Source organism: Choloepus didactylus, chromosome 5 (genome assembly GCF_015220235.1).
Source record: "Choloepus didactylus isolate mChoDid1 chromosome 5, mChoDid1.pri, whole genome shotgun sequence".
Taxonomy (NCBI): Eukaryota; Metazoa; Chordata; class Mammalia; order Pilosa; family Megalonychidae; genus Choloepus; species Choloepus didactylus.
In genome coordinates, this window is record NC_051311.1 from 5,469,980 (window position 1) to 5,493,435 (window position 23,456).

The 23,456-nt window shown below is 40.3% G+C and overlaps 1 protein-coding gene across 1 annotated transcript in view; it reads left to right on the forward strand.

Annotated features, from left to right (window-relative positions):
- Nucleotides 1-1,354: 1,354 nt before the first annotated feature.
- MLLT10 (MLLT10 histone lysine methyltransferase DOT1L cofactor) overlaps nucleotides 1,355-23,456 on the forward strand; it is a 290,669-nt gene continuing 268,567 nt past the window's right edge. Inside the window, 3 exon segments of the mRNA XM_037837708.1 lie at nucleotides 1,355-1,538; nucleotides 1,672-1,831; nucleotides 3,926-4,005. Of these exon segments, the coding sequence (XP_037693636.1) occupies nucleotides 1,672-1,831; nucleotides 3,926-4,005 (240 nt within the window). The 5' untranslated portion in view covers nucleotides 1,355-1,538.

Genomic DNA, 23,456 nt, shown 5'->3' on the forward strand with positions numbered 1-23,456 from the left:
TACTAACCTTTTCTAAATGCAGTAATACGGCCAAAAAGTTGTCATTTTTGTGCCTCTCTAGTGTACATTTTCTCCAGATTTTATGAGTTAGTATTTCTAACACTGGATATGTCACTTAGCTCTTAATACATTTGAATATATTTGGTAACATGTCCTTGCATTGTATTATGCCTGCTAAAATTATTTAACAGATTTTCAGCAAATTATTTGAAAGAAAAAACAGCTAAGCTACCCTTTTTCTTTATGGGAACATTTGGAATGCTTGTAAAGCTTTACCATCATCTTTTGGTGACGGACTAGGAGGACTGGGGACCCTTCACCCTGTAGCATTTCCAGATCATCCCATTCTATTGCTAATTCCTGATCAACGACCATTTTCTATCTTCAAGTTATTAACCAAAACCATGAATTCGCTTGTAACTATGCGTGTCATTTAAACAGTCTATCCATACACACCAATTTCATGCTAAACTTTCGTAATTAGACGCTGTCTTTGCTTAACATCAATAATGGGCTTAACTGGCTACATGGGGTGGGGTGGGGGCAGAGGACGATTTTGCAGCTCAAAACTGCTCCGCGTCCAGGTATGTTCATTCATCTACTCAGACGGGCCCCATCCATTTTGTGTTTCTCTGGGCCGAGGGAGCGGTGATCGTCGGCCACCTGAACGACCGCCACTTTCCACGCGTCAGTTTGGAGAAGCCAGGGCCAGAGCTGAGGGACTGGCCCTCTTGAGTGCCGACCCTCTCGAGGACCGACTAGCAGGGCTCGGGTTCCTCCACGCTTCAGCACTGTAGGACCGCGTGTCCGGCTCACCCCACGCGCCAGGCCGAGGGGCACCGCGGGCTTCCCAGCCCCACGCGCAGCGCGCCGCAGGCCTTGACCTCTGGCCGGCTCCTCGTGCGTGGGTCCGCGCGGCCGGCGGCACCGGGCCCTGCCTTGTCACGCTCCGCGCGGAAACCTGCAACAGTGCCGGGCGCTGCTTCCCGCGGGCCTGCGCCGGCAGGTAGGCTCCGCGCGCGAGCGGGCCAGGCCCCGAGTGCCCCGCATTTCGACTACGTCGCTCGCGCGGCAGGGGCGGCCCAACGTCTCCGCCCACGCTCGCGCTCGCGTCACACCCTCCCCGCGTTGGCTCTTTGCGGCCTCGGCGCGCCGCCGGCCCCGCCCCTCCGCTCCCCCCAACCCTGCGGCGGGCGGCTGCAAGCAGGCGGGGGAGGGACGCGCTGGAGGTGGGCGGGGCGCCGGTGGCCTGGGCGGTGCACACGCACGCACGCACGCACGCGGCCGCGCCGCCGCCGCGTCTCCCGTTGGCCGGCCGAGGGCGGCGCGCACGCCGAGTGACGCCCGCCTGGGAAGCGCGGCCCCGCAGCCCTCGCCCAGCGCAGTTGCCGGCCTGCGGCCCAGTGCGCCTGTGCGGAGGCCTACTCGGCGATGTGCGCCCTCGCCGGGCTCCGGCGCTAGCGGCCGGGCCGAGGGGGAAGAAGGGCGGGGAGGCGGGGGCGTCGGCAAGGACATGGCTCCTGACTCCTGCGCGGAACGTGAGTGACCGAGCGGCGGAGCCCGAGTGAGCGAGCAGCGGCGGCGGCGGGGGGCCGGGCGCGGGCGGCGGGCGGCGGGCGGGCGCGCTCCGGGCCTGCATGTGTTTTTAATGGTGCCCCAACTCCCTCTTAGATGGTCTCTAGCGACCGGCCCGTGTCACTGGAGGACGAGGTGTCCCATAGTATGAAGGAGATGATTGGAGGCTGTTGCGTTTGCTCAGACGAGAGAGGCTGGGCCGAGAACCCGCTGGTGTACTGCGACGGGCACGGCTGCAGCGTCGCGGTGCATCAAGGTAAACACCCAACGCCCGCCGCCAACCGCCGCCGCGGCCGCCAACCGCCGCCGCCCCTCCCCCGCCTCCGGCCCGGGCCTCCGGAGCACGCCCTCAGGTGTCACCGCGCCCCGGGCGGCGGCGAGCGGCGCCCCTCCCCCTGTCACCGCAGCCGCCGCGGGGCTGCTCGGGCAGACCCTTCCACAGCCGCGGGCGGCCGCCTGCTGCCTGCCGTGGCGGGCCGGGGACTTCCTGGGGTGTGGGGACGCGCCCGGGGACCCCGCTCCTGCAGACTGGGGCTCCCGCGAGACGCCGGCCGAGGCTGCTGCTGCGGGGGTCCGGCTGGGCACCCCTGCTCTGGGCCGGTGGACGAGGCTGTAGGGGGGGGTGCCCTAGTCCCGGTCTGTCCTCAAGGGAAGAGGAGGGGGTCTTGTCAGTGACCTGGGCAGCGTCTTCGTTTATTTCTGGGTATTTCTCAAATCCGGGGAGAATTGTGACCATTGAAGTTGGTGGCGTTTTCCAGCTCACGTGGTAAGGAACCGAGGGCCGAGACCACCTGGATGGTGCTTTATGATTCTTAGTCTCTCCCCATCCCTCACGGTTCTGCCCCCCTTGCCCTTTTCCCGTTCTGACGCTGAGCGAGGCAGCTGTGGTTTGCTGGTGCTTGGACAGAATCGCCAGCCGGGAGGGGAGGGAAATCTGAACACAGGGTGCTGAAGTGCATTCTCTGTGGAAGGGAATCTCAGAACTGGGAGGGGAGACTTAGGTGCACTCACTGGTAGGAGTCTGAGATAGAGTTAGTCGGTGGATGCAGTTATCCTCTGTTTCTTTTAAAGAAGAGCAGATTTGCACACCTTCCTTTTCTTAGGAGGAGTAGTAATGTGTGTCAAAACTAGGTATTGGTTATAAAGTTTCCATTAGTTTTCATTGGCTTATGAAAATATAGAAAATATTCGTTTAATTTTAAATTTTTCTTTCTAGATGTATTTCCAAATTAAAATGTAACCATTTTTTTTATAGGTAAGAAGAGATAAAATTAAATTACGCTTTTAAGGGCAAAGTTTTTTGACACTGATGCAGTGTTTCCTGGTTGATAGAACATTTTTACTCTGACATATTTACAATTGTTTAAAAGGGATTAGAAGTTTAGGTATTGGAGTTTTAAAAATTTGTGCTGATTTTTTATTTTTGTAAGTGCTGTCCAGTATTTAAAGTATTTTCAAGTTTTCTCTGAGGAAGCTCAAGTGAGAATGTCAATTGAATGAATATTAGTGGTTTTAGATTTTTGAAAATTTTTGATTTTAAATTATTAATATTAAAAGCCAATTAAAAAAAACAGACTGTGATTAGATCTCTTGTTGGAGCATTCACATTAAATATTTAAAAATAAACGTGTCACATTTGAATCATAGTTTTATTGAGATGAAATTGATATACCATACAATTCACCCATTTAAAGTGTACCACTCAATGAATTTTAGTATGTCCGTATATTCACAATTGTGCAGCTGTTTTCACAATCAATTTTAGAATATTTTCATCACCCTAACAAGAAACCTAGTACCCCATAACAGTCACTTCCCTTTTCCCCCCAATTCCTCCAGTCCTAGGCTACCGCAGATCTACTTCCTATCTCTATGGATTGCCTATTCTGGACATTTCATATGAATGGAAGCATTTCACTTTTAACATTACATTTTGTTTCTTTTCTGCGGTATCAGTTGCTTATTTTGAAAGGTGTTTTAAAAATATTTTCATTGGACTTAGTTAAAATGCTTGCTATTTAAACTAAGATATAGAAAAAAATGAGTTATTCCACACAAAATCTGCATGCTAAATTTTACATAATGTTTTTCTGATAAAAAGGAAATCTGTAGCATGTTGTGTTTAATAGTTTAAATTAAATGACACAGATTTACATTTTAACATTTTTGATAAAGTATACAATTTTAATTAAATATGGTATGTATGTGATAAATAAAAGATGTTTTAATTTTCTATAAGTAAAGTTTTCTTGAATAGAGAGGTAGTGAGTTTGATAGGGCTTTGAAAGAATACTTTGTTTTCCATAATTCTTTAAATCTTAACATTTTAAAACATTTTATTTCCCAACAGCTTGCTATGGCATTGTTCAAGTACCCACTGGACCATGGTTTTGCAGGAAATGTGAATCTCAGGAGAGAGCAGCCAGAGTGGTAAGGACTGTTTTTCAGAGACAGTGAAATATGTCAGCGCGGAGCCAAGGGTTGTCAGTCTTCTCTTGAAATGTACTTGAAGAGAGAATTTGGGCCACAGAGTGACTTGCAGTTTTAAACAGACTTTTTAAAATGTGAAAAACAAATTGAACCACATAAGCATATGCTGATGAATACTTTGAAAACATAAAAATATGAAATCAGATTTTGACTTGGCTGTTTCTACAGGATGAAGAAAGCTTGAGATGGGTTTGAAGGTTAAAGTGGCTAATCATAGTTAGACTATACTGCCAGTAGAACACAAGGAAGCTGGCTATACGATAATTCTACTAGATTCTGTTTTAAAAAAATACAAGAATTTTAATGTCATGTTCTTCTTCCTATGTCTGCACAACTATAATTTGCAAATAACTTTGAACATCCAGTGTTTTCAGGCATTTGGTCCCTTTGGCAAAGGAACGTAAAAATCTTCCTTTTTTACTTGGCTGGCTACCTTCTTTCTTTTTGTAACCTGTAAGAGTGAGGGAGGTATGTTTATTCTTTGTGGCCAGAAGCATTTTTTCTAGTTGAACTTCTGGCAGTATCAGGGAGAAGTAGATTTAATCTTCATTAGTCATACAAAAGTATTCCCACTTGCAATGTAATGTTTTCTTTTAATGTTGACTATAGAATTTGGCAAAGGTGGAAAACAAACATTTCAGTTTCTCTACCTACATCTGTAGCAGAAGCTTTTAATTTTGCTTGGGCAATTTTTTATTTTTAAACACAGTTTCATTCACATACCATAGAGTCTATCCAAAATGTACAATCTGTGGCTCTCAGTATAATCATAGAGCTGTGCTTACATCACCACAGTCAATTTTAGAACCTTTTCATAGCTCCCAAAAGAAAAGCCCCATGCCCCCTTTACCTTCCTATTAATGCCACTTAGCTATGGTGTGGTACCTTTTTTACAGTTGGTAGAAGAACATCTATTACTGTTAATTATAATCTGTAGTTTGTGTTAGGTGCATTTTTTTCCCATGTGCTATCCTATTACCAACACCTTGTAGTAGCGACATCCATCTGTTCTAGTTCATGGAAGCACGTTCCTGTATTTGTACTGTTAACCACCATCATCCACAGCAGGGTTCACTGTGTTATACAATCCCTTGTTTCATCTTCTAGCTTTTCTTCTAGTGACATACACGACCCTGAACTTCCCCTTTCAACCACTGTCACACACACAATTCAGTGCTGTTACTTACACACATGATAATGTGCTACCATCACCTCTGTCCATTGCCTAACGTTTACAGTCATGCTTGGGCAATTTTTGATCGGCAGAAATAATGGCTGAGTAGCCTATTTAGGATTGTGAGTCTCAGGGCAATACTTCTGTAGTTATGTTGGTATCTTTGGTTTGGATGTGAGAATGCACTGTGACAGCATTACAGCTATTGTTCTAGCATTAGAATAATGGAAATTAGCAAGGGAGGAGGGAATCAAAAAATTTGATTATATAAATGTCTACTGTTTGAAAAATTTTTCCTCCTTTTCCCTTTGTAGCATGTTATGGTTAGGGGTGGGTGGGTCACCAAACAAAGGAAGTTAGCTTTGATTTATCAGTAAGCACCAACAATGAGGTGAAGCTGTTCCAGGGGGTGACACTAGTAGATTTGAGACCGGAGAAAAATAAGAAAATAGGAAGTTGGGTATCAAGGGAGGGAGAATAATGAGATCATGAATGGGGACTGGTAGAATGCCGGGATTATTTGTCTCAAATGCCATTTGTTGCGTATTTTTATTCCATTATCCTCTCTAAGGGCATAGTCAAGATGTCAAGGTGAATGAGGTAGTTTTATCTTAAAAGGTATATTTGCGGGGCACATTTTATTTCAGCTTTATTAGGTAGCATGTGGAGGCCATTAGAGGGTATAAAGAAGAGGCGCAACTTCCTGTACTGTACAGTTATAAAAGATATGGCCCTTTCCAAGAACTCGAAATTAAGATGTATTTGTGACTCAGAAAGGGAATTGAATTAGTTTTAATCTTATTTGTCCTTTTCGCTGTGTGCCAACTTCATTCTTTTTTTCCCTTCAGATTCTTTCTTTACTTGTGCCAGTAAGTTATATCTAACTTTTTCTAGTGCTTATTGTATGCTATATACTGTGCTAAGTACATGGTACCAGTTATCTCATTTAATCCTCCTGTTGAACCTGAGATGGATACTCTGTTATTCTCATTTTATGGATAAGGACAACATAGTTTTAAGAAAATAAATATAAGTCTCGTTGGACTCTGGGCTGTGATTAGAACCCAGGTTTGCCTTAAATGCAGAGCCCAGGCTCTCAGCCTCCATATTATATAATGTCACCTTCTGTGGTGAGAGATGGCAGCACCTCAGCTCCTGATCCTGTGTATCTCCTGTCTCAAGAGACTAGCCCAGACTCGGGGTGAAATTTCAGTCTGAATCTCATGCCCCACCCCACCCCCAACGAAATCAAAATGAAAAACAAAAAATACTGGCTTGGTGCCTACCTGTGGGCTAATTAGCCATGGCCAGGCAGTAGGGTTAAATTGTTCAGAATACAGTTAGGGAGGTCCCTGGGGCTTGGGGATGATAGCTCACTTTTCAGGGAAGGGGAAATTGTGAGCTGACAGTACCTTAAAAGATACTGAACAGTAAAGATCCAGAACAGTAAAGCAGTGTTTTCAGAAATTAGGTTGATAGTATACAGAATAGATTTGAAAGTTGATATCAGGAATTGAAAGATGTGAGATGCTATTCTTGTAAAATTTGGCAGTAGAAAGGAAGAGAGCATTTTGAAGGATGAAATGACAAATGGGGTGTTGGTTAAACGAAAGGGAGGAATCAAAGATGATTCTGAGATGTCAAGTCTGATCATTCTGGAATGGTGACCATTAATAGTGATAGAGTAACGATAAGGGTAGTAGAGGAGGAGAGCAAATTTGAAGAGCACGGGAACCTCTGTTTTGAATTCAGTGCTTTTTGTTGAAAATTTGGGATTAAAGTTATGGAGTCAGATTAGGGTTGAAGCTGCAGAGGGAGAGGACTGGGAACCAAGTGACATTTCTGCTGGACAGAAAAGAAAATGGAAGCCAGAACTCTGGTGAATGCCCACATTTGAGAGAGTGAGAGAATAAGTTGCTAAGGATGGGTAATGAACTGTTGGGAAAGGAGAACCTGCAGTGGACAGGAGCAACGCAGACACTTGGGTTTTCATGAAGGAATGGTTGGTGGTGTCCGTACTGCCAACGGTGCCAAAGGACTGAGAAAAGCTCTTGAGCCACCAGTTTTATTTCATTGATTTGGACAGAACTCTGATTGTTGGGGACAGTGGAGGTTGTAGGGTTAGACTCTGTTGGAAATGTATATGGAAAGAAGAAAGTTAAAGTAGTTAGATGGGGATCAAGGGAAAATGTGAATGGTCGTTGATACCGGGAAACACTTTGCAGATGGGCACCATCATTCACAAAAAGCCTTGAAGTGCTTTATTCACCTAACGTGAGTTTAGCACAATTTTTGGTTAGAGTTATTAGAATGGTTAGGGGTTAAAACACTTAATGAGGAATATTTCTGTATTTAAAGTGTATTTGTTCTGAAGTGATTTGAAATTTTATTTGCTTGCATACTTTTAATGAGCTACAGAGAGAGGATTTAAAATAACCTACTTTGAAAACATGTTGGGAATGGATTGTGCAAAAAATAAAATGGCCAAAAGCCCATTAAGAATTTGCATTGTTAAGGTATTACTATTTTAGCTCTAAGTGAAAAACTGTTCTTTCATAGGTGATGAGTGTAATTTTTCCCTACTGCTCTGCCTCTTATTATTGCAGTTCCTGTGTTCTTACATTGTCTGAAAGGAACTGTTGGGTGGAGTCAGAATCAAGGGTTTAGGGATTGATCTAGGATTGCTTTTTATTTTTTACAGTTTTGCTTAAGGAAGATATATACTTATTTAATATAAATAGTTCTGAACTTTGTACAGCACACGCAGTGAATATATATGTATTCCTCACCCAGAATGAACAAATGTCAATTCATATTTGCTTCAGAACTTGTCTTCTGCTTAAAAGGAGTAATAGATTAAAAAATTCAATTAAAGTTCTTTTTCCATCCTCCCCAGTCTGGGTCAGTCATACTTTTAGTGTCTGTTGTGCCCATCTGTGTTTTACTGTCCTATCTATCTATCTGTCTATCTTTCTGTCCATCTAACAGCATATAGTTTTGTATTGTTTTACAGGAATGGTATCATAGTGTATATGTGCTATTCTGCCTACAGATCTATTTCATACATTTTATCTGCTTTTTAGTATTCTGTGACATGAAATTACCACCAATTTATTTAATTCCCTTATTGATTGTCATTTAAATTTCCAGTTATTTTGCAGTCACATGTAGTGCTGCAGTGAGCATCCTTGTGTATATCAAGAAGCGTGGGTTTTTTTTAATACAGTCTAAGACTCTTTCTTACTAGATGAGTGTAACCTGTTTAAATTTGTAGTAATGTTGGCTGCAGTAGGACTTGTACAAACTTGTTTTATGTTATCTGTGTACCATGCTTTTCGTCCCTTTTTCCTTCTGTTGGAGTGATTGAGATTTCTCTATTCCTTTCTTTTTTAATCCTCTGCAGATTTGGAGGTTATTTGTTCTGTTTCTTTTTGTGATTGCCCTTAACAATTGTAAGGTATGTACTTAATGTTTTTCTATGAGTCTGAAATTAATATCTGTTCTCTTTATGTATAAAACTGAGGACCTTAGAATGCCTTGTATTCCCTCTGAACTCTTCTTGCAACATCTGTGTTGTTTCTATTTTAGTTCCACCTTATTCTTCATCTCCCAATTTAGCTGAGATTTTTTTAAGTAGTCATTTATAATTTAGCCTGATACTTTTGTTCACTACATCTTTTTTGGATTCATTTTCCTACTTTTTGAAGTTTACCTCTTGGTGGTTTTTTTTTTGTTGTTTGTTTGTTTGTTTTTTTTCCCATAGCTTATTGCTACTAAAATGTGTTAGTCTTTTTATGTCTAAGAATGTCATAATTTTGCTCTCTCTTATGATAGTTGGTTACAGAATCCCAGGATTATAGTTGTTTTCCTGTAACAAGATTTTATTCTAGTTTGTCTTCTCGTACCTGTTTGTGCTAATAGGAAATCTGGCAGTCTGTCCTCTTTCAGATTTGGCCTGCTCTTTATTCTGAAGACTCAATGTCTTCTATTTTGGAAAATTCTCTGCTCCATCTCCTCAAGTATTGTCACCTTCCCATTGTATTTTCTTTTCCAGAAACAGTTAATTAGGTGTATATTTGGAATTCTCATTCTGTTCTTCATGTCTTAATTTTCCCTTCATACTGTGCATCTTTTTATCTCTGTGTTACAGATAATTTCTTTAGCTCTGATTCCAAATTTATGCTTATTGTTAATCCAGTGAGTGTTTTCAGAGTAAACCATATCTAGAACTTCTCTTTGTTTTCATTTTTCAATTTGCCTGCTCTTTTTCATAATACCTTGTTATTGTCTTAAGAATTATATTCCTTCCTTTATCTCCTTGGACATTTAAAACATATTAATTTGAAAGTTCTTGGGAGATTTTGGAGTTCTTCCATTTGTTTTGTTTGTTGACTTTGGTGGTAGATGTTTTTCATAATGCTTTGTAGTTTTTCACTGTGAACTAATCTTCAGGAATAGTTAGTTGTCTTCCTTGGAATCCCTGTTCCTCAGCTTGGGTTGAAAAGATGTCACTGTGGGGAATTTTTGCATTTTTCTCTGTATCTATTAAGAATTGCATTTGGCTGTTAGTAATGTAGACCAGGTTAGAGTGGCTTCTATAAATTATGGGGTCATTCTTTTACTTAAAAGGAGTTTAGAGAGGCATTTTAGAGCTTTTAATGATGGCTCCATGAAGTCATCAGGGATCAGGCTTGTCTGTCTTCCTACTATACCATCCTTAGCACATGGTTTCTGTTTTCAAGTTTGTCCCATGGCCTCAGTGTTTCAGCTGGAACTGCAGTCACTGTGACTGAGTTCCAGGCAGAAAGAAGGGGAAGGGGAAGGTGCAAAGATGGGTCCCCTCCCAGCTGAGACTCCCCTTAAATAAATTCCCTGGGAAGCTCCACTCCATAGCTTTGATTATCTTACTGACTCTTAATTGTTAGGGAGCCTACAAAACGTGGTCTTAAAGTTGAGCGCATTGATGAATTGGATAAAGTCTAAGTTCTGTTTGTGGGTAGAAGGGATTGGTAACCAGCAGACTGTCACGGATTACTCAGTGGGGTTCATTGCTCCAGATCAGTTTTATTTTTATTTTTTATATTTATTGTAACATATATGCAACATAAAATATCCCATTTTAATCACTTCAAATATATAATTCACTGGTGTTATTTATATTCACAATGTTGTGTTACCATGAGCACCATCCATTACCAGAGCTTTTTCATCTTCCCAAATAGGAACTCTGCCAATTAAGCATTAATGCCCCTTTCCTCCTGATTCCAGCCCCTGGTAACATCTGTTCTAGATTCTGACTCTGTGAGTTTGCTTATTCTAATTAGTTCATATCAGTATCAGTGAGATCATACAGTTTCTGTCCCTTTGTGTCTGCCTTGTTTCACTCAGCATGATGTCCTCAAGGTTCATCCATGTTACAGCATGCATCAGGACTTCATTTCTTTTGGTGGCTGAATAATATTCCATTGTGTGTATATACTACACTTTGTTTCAGAACAGGCTTAAAATTTGTTTCTTGGTTTAGATTCTGCATCCTTCAGGAAATGAATTTGGGGCTATACACCCTCTGTTTCTCTCTTTTTTTAAGTAATTTTTTAAATTGTGGAATATAACATATATACATAGAACTGTTAACATTCCAAGTACAAGTTAACAAGTAGTGAGAGAAAATTTAAAAGAATGTTATGGGTTACATTCCACAGTTTCAGATATTTCCTTATGGTGAAATACAACATAAATGCAAAAAGGTAACTCTCAAAACACAATTTAACAAGTAGTTATATAGGAAATTTCAAAAAATGTTATGAGTTACAGTATCATAGTTTCAGTTATTTCTTTACTGTGAAATATAACATGCACAAAAAGGTGATAAGATTCAAGTTACAATTTAAGAAGTGGCTATAGAGCAAATTTCAAAGAATAGTATGGGTTACAGTTCCACCATTTCATTTCTTTCCTTCTAGCTATTCTAATACCTTAGCAACTAAGAAAAAGAAAATTATCTGGAAATTCAGTGTTCATAATCCTTTGTTAAATTCTGTCTTATCTGTACTACCCTTCCTCTAGTTTAATCACTTTCCCAACCTTCAGGGATGTCTAGGCAGTGATTGCTTCTAACCGGTTCATGTTGAAAAGGGGTGTCTACATTATGGGAAAAGGGGACACATCTGGTTGTTCTTGAAGAGGCTATTGCCTCTGGGTTTTGGGACTTGCTGAGATCTCCGGACGATTTATGTTTCTGAAGAGTGACTTAGTGAAATTTTCTGTAGAGTCTCAGATAGGGACCTAGGTATTCTTTAGGGTTTTTGGGACTACTGTTGTCTTGGGCTTATCATACCATGGCCGTTGGGGATATCTAGCTGAAGCTTGCATAGGGGTAACCTCCAGAACAGCCTCTTGACTCTGTTTGAAATCTCTTAGCCACTGAAACATTTTGTTGCCTTTCTTGCCCCCGTTTTCATCAAAGAGGCATTCTCAACCCCTCGATACCAGGGTCAGGCTCATTCCCGGAATCCGTGTCCCACATTACCAGGGAAACTCATTCGCCTGGGGGGTCCTGTCCCACATCGGGGAGGGTGATGAATTTATTTGCAGAGTTTGGCATAGTGAGGGAAAGTTCACGTTTGAGCAACAAAAGAGGTTCTCTGAAGGTGACTCATAGGCATAATTATAGGTGGTCTTAGCCTCCCCTTTACAGCCATAAGTTTCCCAAGAGCGAGCCTCAAGATCAAGGGCTTGACTTATAAAGTAGGGGGCTCCTAAGTTCACATAGCATATGTTCTGTCCATGGTAATCCATCCCCATCTTACATTATCATCACTTAGTTGTACAGTCCTCATCACTCTCCATTTTAAACAATTCTCATGATCCAAAACATCCCATAGCTCTTTTCAGCCCTTAATTACTTGTCCCTAGTATTTGTGAGGTCCTAGTAAGGTATTCCTATTAATTATAGTCCCTAGTATGCAACAGGTGGATTTTTCCCACATACCATTCTGTTGTCAACTCTCTGTACTGGTATTATACCTTAGAAGTTTATCTGGCAAGCACCTATCTATATATGTAGTGCTGATCTGTGAGAAACATGCCTTTAAACAACCCCTTACAATCCTATTCCCCTTCAATACAGCTCTGATACTTATAAACCCATTAACAGTCATCATCCTTATCCATTCCCATACCTTTGAATTCACCCTCATTAATGTATGTGAACATGTTAGATTATCATTCATCCTTCCCTGGCTTCTGTCTATCACTTGGTCCCCAATATTCTATATTATAAAACATTGATTTTACATTGTTCAGGGAGTTCATAGTAGTGGTAGCATACAATATCTCTCCTTCTGTGTCTGACATATTTCACTCAGTGTTATATCTTCAAGGTTCATCCATGTTGCCATATGTTTCAGGACCTTACTCCTTCTTACTGCTGCATAGTATTCTGTCATATGTATACACCACATTTTGTTTATCCACTCGTCTGTTGAAGGACACTTGGATTGTTTCCATCTCTTGGCAGTTGTGAACAGTGCTGCTGGGAACATCGGTGTACAAATGTGTCACTGCTTTCAGATCTTCTGGGTATATACCAGAAAGTGGAATTGATGGATCGTAGGGTAATTCAATACCTAGTTTTCTGAGAAACCGCCCAAACTGTCTTCCCCAGCAGGTGTACCATTATACATTCCCACCAGCAGTGAATAAGAGTTCCAATTTCTCCACATCCTCTCCAGCATTTATTGTTTCCTGTTTGTTTAATGGTAGTCATTCTTACCGATGTGAGATTTGCATTGTGGTTTTGATTTGCATTTCCCTAGTACCTAGTGAAGACGAACACTTTTTCTTGTCTTTTTTTTTTTTTTAGCTATTTTTATTTCCTCTTTGGAAAAATGCCTTTTCATATCTTTTGTCCATTTTTATAATTGGGCTATTTGTACTATTGTTGAGTTGTAGGATTTCTTTATATATGCAGGGTATCAGTCTCTTATCAGATATATGGTTTCCAAATATTTTCTCCCATTGAATTGGCTGCTGCTTCACTTTTTTGACAAGTTCTTTTGAGGCACAGAAGCTTTTGATTTTGAGGAGTTTCCATTTATCTATTTTTCTTTGGTTGCTTGTACTTTGGGTTAAGGTCTTGGAAATCTATTAGTAGGTCTTGAAGATGTTTTCCTATGTTATCTTCTAAGAGTTTTGCTGTGTTGTCTCTTACAGTAAGTAAAACTGTAACTGTGAGGTCTTTGATCCACCTTGAGTTAATTTTTGTATAGTGTGTGAGGTAGAGGTCCTCTTTCTTTTCGTTATGGATATTCAGTTCTCCCAGCTTCATTTGGTGAGGAGACTGTTCTGTCCCAGTTCAGTGGATTTGGTGGCCTTATGAAAAATCAGTCCCCCGTGTGTCTGGGGGTCTAGTTCCTAACTCTCAATTTAATTCCATTGACCAGTGTGTCTGTCTTTGTGCCAGTATGATGCTGTTTTGACCACTGTGGCTTTATAGTGGGCTTTAAAGTCTGGAATTGTCAAGTCTTCCTTCTTCATCTTTCCTTTTTAGGATGCTTTTGGCAATTCAAGCCCTCTATCCCTTCCAAATAAATTTTTTTTTAAGTTCAATTTTATTGAGATATATTCACATACCATACAGTCATTCATAGTATACGATCAGCTGTTCACAGTACCATCATATAGTTGTGCATTAATCACCATAGTCAATTTTTGAACATTTTCCTTACTCCAAAAAATTTAAAATAGAATGAAAATACAAGTAAAAAAGAACACCCAAAGTATTCCATTCCCCCCATCCCACCCTATTTTTCTTTTAATTTTTGTCCCTATTTTTCTACTCCTCTGTCCATACACTGGATAAAGGGAGTGTGAGCCACAAGGTTTTCATAATCACACGGTTATACCTTGTAAGCTACATAGTTAGGCAGTCGCCTTCAAGAATCAAGGCTACTAGGTTGCAGTTCATCAGTTTCAGGTATTTCCTTCTAGCTATTCCAATACACTAAAAAGGGATGTGATATATATATCACATCCCTTTTTGTATATAGATCTGTATATCTCTCTCAAAAATGCTCTCCAGACTGATGACCTCTTAACTCTATTTGAAATCTCTCAGCCACCGAAACTTTGTTACTTTTTGCTTCCCCGTTTTGGTCAAGGAGATTTTCTCAATCCCGTGATGCTGGGTCTTGGCTCGTCCCTGGGAATCATGTCCCACATTGCCATGACATCCCTGGGAGTCATGTCCCATGTAGGGGGGAGGGTAGTGAGTTCCCCTGCCAAGTGGGCTTAGAGAGAGAAAGGCCACATCTGAGCAACAAAGAGGTTCTCAGGGGGAGACTCTTAGGCACAATTATAAATAGGCTTAGCCTCTCCTTTGCAGTAACAGTCTTCATAAGGGCAAGCCCCAAGATCAAGGGCTAGGCCCACTAAATTGGCAGTCCTCAGTGTTTGTGAGAATATTAGCAATAACCCAGGTGTGAAGTCCCACATTTCTGCATTTCCCCCCGTTCATCAGGGGTGGGGTGGGGCCCTGCAGATAACATTTTTATTCTCTGTCCAAATTACTTTGGGATGTATTGGGATTTCACACTAACCTGTACAAACCTACCAGATCTCACTTCAGATTCAAAGTTCCATGTAATTATGGTGTTTGAATAAACTGACCTTTCAAATTAAATTATTTACTGTGCTAGAGAAAATACAGATCCTGCACCAAATATGCATTTCTACCCTTGGTCTCACACAGAAGTTGAAGTTTTGAAACAGTATAGTCCTTTACCCTTTGGCCTGGTTTGCCTTAGTCCTAACCAAATCCCTTCATTCATTTCTCTAATTGAAGTTTGAACTCTTTTTCAGCTTTTTTAACAGTTGCTGTATGAGTGCTAGCTGTGAGTCTCAGGTGTCACACAGATACCCGAAGTTCCAGACCAGGTTATACACAAACAGCTCAGCATCTCAGAATTTGGAGATAAACATTACAACTAGGAATAGATGTGTCTGCTGTAAGACCTTAAAATCTAGTGTTCCCCTGATAACCTGTTCTCTAAGATTCAGTTCTCAGAGTTTACACATTATAGTTAGTCTGTGTTAGGCATTATAATGTTTGTCTTTTCGTTTCTGGCGTACTTCACTCAAAATGCTGTCCTCAGGATCCATTCACCTAGTTGTGTGTCTCCCAGCTTCATTCCTTCTTGTAGCTGCTCGATTTTCTATTGCATGCCTGCATCATAGTTCACCATTCTGTTCATTAGTTGATGTACCTTTAGGCCACCTCTGTCCATTGCAAATCATGAATATTGCTGCCAGAAGCACCAGTGTACAAATGTCCATTCATGTCCCTGTTCTCAAATCTTCCAAGTATTTACCCCATAATGACGTTGCAGGATCTTATGACACACACATACTTAACTTCTTGTGGAACCACAACACTGTCTTCCAGATAGGCTACACCATTCTACTTCCCCACCAACAGTGAATAGGTACATCCCTCTCTCCATGTTTTCTCTAGCACTTGTATCCTTCTTTGTATTTTTCCTTGCAATTTTATAGGGATGTATTCCCATACTACACAGTTATCCACAGTGTACAATCAGTTGTTCACATTATCGTATAGCTGTGCATTCATCACCATAGTCAGCACTTGAACATATTCATTACTCCATAAAAAAAATTCAAGAAAAAGATAAAAGAATAACTTGCAATACAATACAATATAATATAATAATAAGGTCAGACAACACCACCACTACCTAGAATCCCATACCCCTCCCTTATATCCCCCTCCCATAGACATTTAGCTTTGGTATATTGCCTTTGTTACATTTAATGGAAGCATATTGCAGTGTTACTGTTAACCATGGATTCCATTGTGCTTTGATTATATTTTTTCTTCAGTACTGTCCCTTTTTCCACAGTGTTCAAGGTTGACATTCATTTGTTCTCCCCTATGTAAAAACATTTTTATATTTGTACATTTAGTCACCATCATTGACCACTCTAGGTTTCACTAAGTTGTACAGTCCCAGTCTTTATCGTCTGTCTTTCCTTCTGGTGTCCTACATGCCCTTAGTCCTCTTTTTTTCAACTTTATTCATAGACATCTTTGCTCAGTGTACTTAAAATATTATGCTACCAGCACACAGTGTTGTGCTATCCATTTCTGGATCTATACAATCAATCCTTTTTAATATTCTATACTCCTTCAGTATCAAATGCCCAATCTCTTCCCCCCTTTCTATCTCCTGATAACCTGTGTTCTCAGCTTTAAATCTCTATCTAAGGTTGCTAGTTAATGTTAGTTCACATTAGTGAGACCATACAGTACTTGTCCTTATGTTTCTGCCTAACTTTGCTCAACATAACGTCCTCAAGGTTCATCAGTGTTGTCACATGTTCCATGACTTTGTTCTGTCGTACAGCTGTGCAGTATTCCATCGTATGTATGTACCACAGTTTGTTTATCCACTCTTCGTTGATGGACATTTGCGCTGTTTCTATTTGTTGGCATTTGTGAATAATGCTGCTATAAATATTGGTTTACAAATATCCGTTCCTCTGAGTTTGTACTTAGTAATGCATTACTGGATCAAATGGCAATTCTATACTTAGTTTCCTGAAGAACTGTCACGCTGCCTTCCAGAGTGGTTGCACCATTCTACATTCTCACCAACAGTGAATAAGTGTGCCTCTTTTTCCTCATCCTCTCCAGCATTTGTAATTTTCTGTTTGTTTTTTTCCCCCCAGTAATGGCCATTCTAGTATGTGTGAGGTGATATCTCATTGTGGTTTTGAATTGCATTTCCCTAATAGCCAGTGAAGCTGAGCATCTTTTCATATGTTTATGCACCATTTGTACTTCCTCCTTAGAACAGTGTCTGTCCCTGTCTTTTCCCCATTGTTTAATTTGGTTGTTTGTCTTTCTGTTTAATTGTAGGATCTCTTTAGATATTCTGGATATTAAACCATTATCTGATATTTGGTTTCCAAATATTGTCTCCCATTGCATAGGCTTCCTTTTTTTTTCCTTCATTTTATTGAGATATATTCACATACCACGCAGTCAAACAAAACAAATTGTACTTTCGATTGTTCACAGTACCATTACATAGTGGTACATTCATCACCCAAATCAATCCCTGACACCTTCATTAGCACACACACAAAAATAACAAGAATAATAATTAGAGTGAAAAAGAGCAATTGAAGTAAAAAAGAACACTGGGTACCTTTGTCTGTTTGTTTCCTTCCCCTGTTTTTCTACTCATCCATCCATAAACTAGACAAAGTGGAGTGTGGTCCTTATGGCTTTCCCAATCCCATTGTCACCCCTCATAAGCTACATTTTTATACAACTGTCTTCGAGATTCATGGGTTCTGGGTTGTAGTTTAATAGTTTCAGGTATCCACCACCAGCTACCCCAATTCTTTAGAACCTAAAAAGGGTTGTCTAAAGTGTGCATAAGAGTGCCCACCAGAGTGACCTCTCGGCTCCTTTTGGATTCTCTCTGCCACTGAAGCTTATTTCATTTCCTTTCACATCCCCCTTTTGGTCAAGAAGATGTTCTCCGTCCCACGATGCCGGGTCTACATTCCTCCCCGGGAGTCATATTCCACGTTGCCAGGGAGATTCACTCCCCTGGGTGTCTGATCCCACGTCGGGGGGAGGGCAGTGATTTCACCTTTCAAGTTGGCTTAGCTAGAGAGACAGGGCCACATCTGAGCAACAAAGAGGCATTCGGGAGGAGGCTCTTAGGCACAACCATAGGGAGGCCTAGCCTCTCCTTTGCAGCAACCGTCTTCCCAAGGGTAAAACCTGTGGTTGAGGGCTCAACCCATCAAACCACCAGTCCCTGCATAGGCTTCCTTTTTACTTTTCTGCTAATGTTCTTTGATGTACAGATATTGTGCTGTAAATTCTAGCTAGAGCAATTAGGCAAGAAAAAGAAATAAAAGGCATCCAAATTGGAGAGGAAGAAGTAAAACTTTCACTGTTTGCAGATGATATGATCCTATATGTAGAACATCCAGAAGAATTTATAGCAAAGCTGCTAGAGCTAGTCAGTGAATACAGCAAAGTGGCAGGCTATAAGATAAACACACAAAAATCAGTAGTATTCCTATATACCAGTAATGAGCAACAGGAGGAGTTAATCTAGAATTGTATCCCATTTGCAGTAGCAACCAAAAGCATCAAGTATTTAGGAATCAACTTAGCCAAGGCCACAAAAGTCCTATACACAGAATAGTACAAGAAACTGCTGAAAGAAGTCAGACAGGTCCTAAAAAAATGAAAGAACATACTGTGTTCATGGATTGGAAGACTAAATATAATTAAGATGTCAGTTCTACCTTAACCGATTTATAGATTCAATGCAATGCCAATTAAAATCCCAGAACTTACTTTGCAGAAATAGAAAAACCAATAGCCAAATTTATTTGGAAGGGCAGGGTGATTTATTGATCTTTGATAAGGCAGTTAAGCCAATGCAAATGGGACAGCCCAGTCTCTTCAATAAATGGTGTTTGGACAACTGGATATCCATATCCAAAAGAATGAAAGAGGACTCCTAACTTACACCTTATACGAAAATTAACTCAGACCTAAACATTAGTGCTAAGACCATCAGACTTTCAGATGACAATGTAGGGAAATATCTTAAAGATTTTGTGATAGGAGGTGGTTTCCTGGACCTTTCACCCAATGAAAGAAAAAAATAGATAAATGGGATTTCCTCAAAATTGAACAGTTTTGTACACCAAATAAATTTGATAACTAGCTTTTCCAGGTCTGCAAAGTAGGGTATTGGAATTTGGATTTGTATTGCACTGAATCTGTAGATCAGTTTGGGTAGAATTGACATCTTAATGACGTTTAGCTTTCCTATCCATGAGCATGGAGTATCTTTCTACCTATTTAGGTCCTTTTTTATTTCTTTTAGTAAAGTTTTGTAATTTTCTGTGTAGAGGTCTTTTGTGTCCTTGGTTAAGTTTATTCCTAGGTACTTGATTTTTTTAGTTGCTATTGTGAATAGAATTTTTTTTTTTTTTTTTTTTTTTTTTTTTTTTTTTGATTGCCTCTTCAGTTAGGTCATTACTAGTGTATAGGAACATTTCTGACTTTTGGTTATCCATGTTGTATCCCACCACTCTGCTGAATTTGTTTATTAGCTCATGTAGCTTTGTCGTTGATTTCTCAGGATTTTCTAAATGTAAGATCATATCTGCAAATAATGACAGTTCACTTCTTCCTTTTCAATTTGGATACCTTTTATTTCTTTGGTGAATTGCTCTGGCTAGAACTTCTAGCACATTGTTGAGTAACAGAGGTGACAGCGGGCATCCTTGTCTCGTTCCTCATCTTATGGGGAAGACTTTCAGACTCTCACTGTTGAGTACTGTGCTTGCTGTGGGTTTTTCATATATTCCCTTTATCATATTGAGGAAGTTTTCTTCAATTCCTATCTTTTGAAGATTTTTTTTTTTTTTTGGTCAAATGCTTTTTCATCATCTATAAAGATGATCATTTGATTTTTCCCTTTCAGTTTGTTAATGTGTTGTTTTACATTGATTAATTTTCTTATGTTGAACCACCCTTGCATGCCAGGAATGAACCCCACTTGGTCGTGGTGTGTAATTGTTTTAATGTGTCTTTGGATTCAATTTGCAAGTATTTTGTTGAGAATTTTTGCATCTATATTCATTAGGGAGATTGGCCTATAGTTTTTTTTTTTTGTAGTATCTTTATCTGGTTTTGGTATCAGAGTGATATTAGCTTTATAGAATGAGTTAGGTAGTGTTCCTTCTTGTTCAGTTTTTTAAAGAGTTTGAGCAGGAATGGTGTCAATTCTTTTTGGAAAGTTTGATAGAATTCCCCTGTGAAGCTTTCTGGTTCTGGGCTTTTGTTTCTAGGTAGATTTTTTTTTTTTTTTTTTTAAATCTTCATTTTATTGAGATATATTCACATACCACGCAGTCATACAAAACAAATCGTACATTTGATTGTTCACAGTACCATTACATAGTTGTACATTCATCACCTAAATCAATCCTTGACACCTTCATTAGCACACACACAAAAATAACAAGAATAATAATTAATGTGAAAAAAAGCAATTAAAGAACACCGGGTGCCTTTGTCTGTTTGTTTGTTTCCTTCCCCTATTCTTATACTCATCCATCCATAAACTAGACAAAGGGGAGTGTGGTCCTTATGGCTTTCCCAATCCCATTGTCACCCCTCATAAGCTACATTTTTATACAATTGTCTTCGAGATTCATGGGTTCTGGGTTGTAGTTTGATAGTTTCAGGTATCCACCACCAGCTACCCCAATTCTTTGGAACCTAAAAAGGGTTGTCTAAAGTGTGCGTAAGAGTGCCCGCCAGAGTGACCTCTCGGCTCCTTTTGGAATCTCTCTGCCACTGAAGCTTATTTCATTTCCTTTCACATCCCCCTTTTGGTCAAGAAGATGTTCTCTGTCCCACGATGCCGGGTCTACATTCCTCCCCGGGAGTCATATTCCACGTTGCCAGGGAGATTCACTCCCCTGGGTGTCTGATCCCACGTAGGGGGGAGGGCAGTGATTTCACCTTTCAAGTTGGCTTAGCCAGAGAGAGAGGGCCACATCTGAGCAACAAAGAGGCATTCGGGAGAAGGCTCTTAGGCACAACCATAGGGAGGCCTAGCCTCTCCTTTGCAGCAACCGTCTTCCCAAGGGTAAAACTTATGGTAGAGGGCTCAACCCATCAAACCACCAGTCTCCTATGTCTGTGGTCATGTTAGCAGTCTAGGTAGATTTTTGATGACTGGTTGGATCTCTTTGCTTGTGATTGGTTTGTTGAGGTCTTCTATTTCTTCTTGGGTCAGTCTCGGTAGTTGATGTGTTTCCAGAAAATTGTCTCTTTCCTCTAAATTGTCAAGCTTGTTGGTATATAATTGTTCATAGTATCCTCTTATGATTTATTTCTTTGGGATCCATAGTAATTATCCCGTTGTCATTTCTGCTTCTGTTTATTTGTGTCTTCTCTCTTTTTGACTTTGTCAGTCTGGCTAAGGGTCTGTCAATCTTGTTGATCTTCTCAAAGAACCCACTTTTGGTTTTATTTATTCTCTCTATTGTTTTTTTTGTTCTCCAGCTCATTTGTTTCTGCTTTAATCATTGTTGTTTCTTTTCTTCTGCTTGCTTTAGGATTAATTTGCTGTTCATTCTCTAGCCTCTTCAGTTGTTCATTTAGGTCTTGGGTTTTAGCTCTTTCTTGCTTTTTGATATATGAATTTAGAGCAGTAAATTTCCCTTTCAGCAATGCCTTTGCTGCATGCTATAGTTTTTGATATGTTATGTTCTCATTTTTATTTGTTTCTAGATATGTTCCTATTTCTCTTGCAACTTCTTCTTTGACCCACATATTGATTAGGAGTGCGTTGTTTAACCTCCATATACTTGTGAAAGATCTGGTTCTTTAGTGGTTGTTGATTTCTAGTTGCATTCTATTATGGTCAGAGAATGTGCTTTGAATAATTTAAGTCTTTTAAAAGTTATTGAGACTTGTTTTTTTGCCCCAGCATATGATCTATCCTGGAGAGCGTTTCATGCGCCCTAGTGAAGAATGTATATTCCGGTACTCTGTGATGTGTATGCTGGTTTGGATGTATTATGTCCCCCAAAACTCCATGTTCTTTGAATGCGGTCTTGTGGGGGCAGACTTACTAATGTTGATTAAGTTGGAATCCTTTGAATGAGTGTTTCCATGGAGATATTACCCCCCCCATCTGGATGGTAACTCTGATTAGATTATTTTGGTGGAGATGTGGCCCCACCCATTCAGCACCCATTCCGTCTTAATTAAATCACTGGAGCTCTATAATAGTTCAGACAGAAGGAGCTTGTGGCTGCAGCAGCCAAGAAAGACATTTTGCAGATGGCCATTGAAAGTAGACTTTTGCTTGCCCAGAGTTTGCCTGGGAAAAACTAAGAGAATACCCCAGGCACCTAGAGAGGAACGTCCTGGGAGAAAGCCATTTCGAAACCAGAACCCTGGGGTAGACGCCAGCCACATGCCTTCCCAGCTAACAGGTTTTCTGGATGCCATTGGCCATCCTTCACTGACCCTATTGTTGATGCCTTAACTGGGACACTTTATGTCCTTAAGACTATAACTTTGTAACAAAATAAACCCCCTTTATAAAAGCCAATCCTTTTCTGGTGTTTTGCAAAATGGCACCATTAGCAAATTAGAACAGGATATGGGGTCTTTATGTCTGTTAAGTGTCATTCATTTTTCATATTGTTTAGATTCTCAGTTTTCTTATTGGTCTTCTGTTTAGTTGTTCTATCTGTAGAAGAGAGTGGTGCATTGAAGTTTCCCACTATTATTTAGACATGTCTGTTGCTTCCTTCAGTTTAGCCAATGTTTGTTTGGAGCTCCTCGATTAGGTACATAAGAATTTATGATTGTTATTTCTTCTTGGGGAAATGTCCCTTTTTATATATATATATAGTGTCTTTTGTCTCTTATGACATATTTGAATTTAAAATCTATTTTGTCTGATATTAATATAGCTACCCCTGCTTTCTTTTGGTTGCTGCTTGTGTAGAGTACTTTTTCCTTTCTTTCATTGTCAGTCTCTTTGTGTTGTAGGGCCTAAAATGAGTCTCTTGTAAACAACATGTCCATTGGGTCATACTTTTTAATCCATTCCACCAATCTGTATCTTTTAATTGGAGAGTTTAACCCATTCACATTTGAAGTTATTACTGTGAAGGGAGTTCTTGATCCAGTCATCTTATCCTTTGGTTTTTAGTTGTCAGATCTATTTTCTTCCCCTTTCTCTTTTTTCCCCTACTAATACTTTTCATTTCTGTGCCCTCTCCAGACCTCTTTCTTCTTTCTTTTTTTCTCAGCCTGTAGTGCTCCCTTTAGTATTGCTTGCAAGGCAGGTCCATTATTAACAAATTCTTTCAGCATTTGTTTGTTTCTGAAAATTTTAAACGCCCTCAATTTTGAAGGAGAGCTTCGCTGGATAAAGAATTCTTATCTGGGAGTTTTTCTCTTTCATAATCTTACATATGTTGTACCACTGCCTTCTCACCAGCTTGGTGCCTGCTGAGTAATCAGTACTTAGTCTTATATTGTTTTCCTTGTATGTGGTGAATCGTTTCTCTCTTGTTGCTTTCAGAACTTTCTCCTTCTCTTCAGCATTTGACAATCTGATCA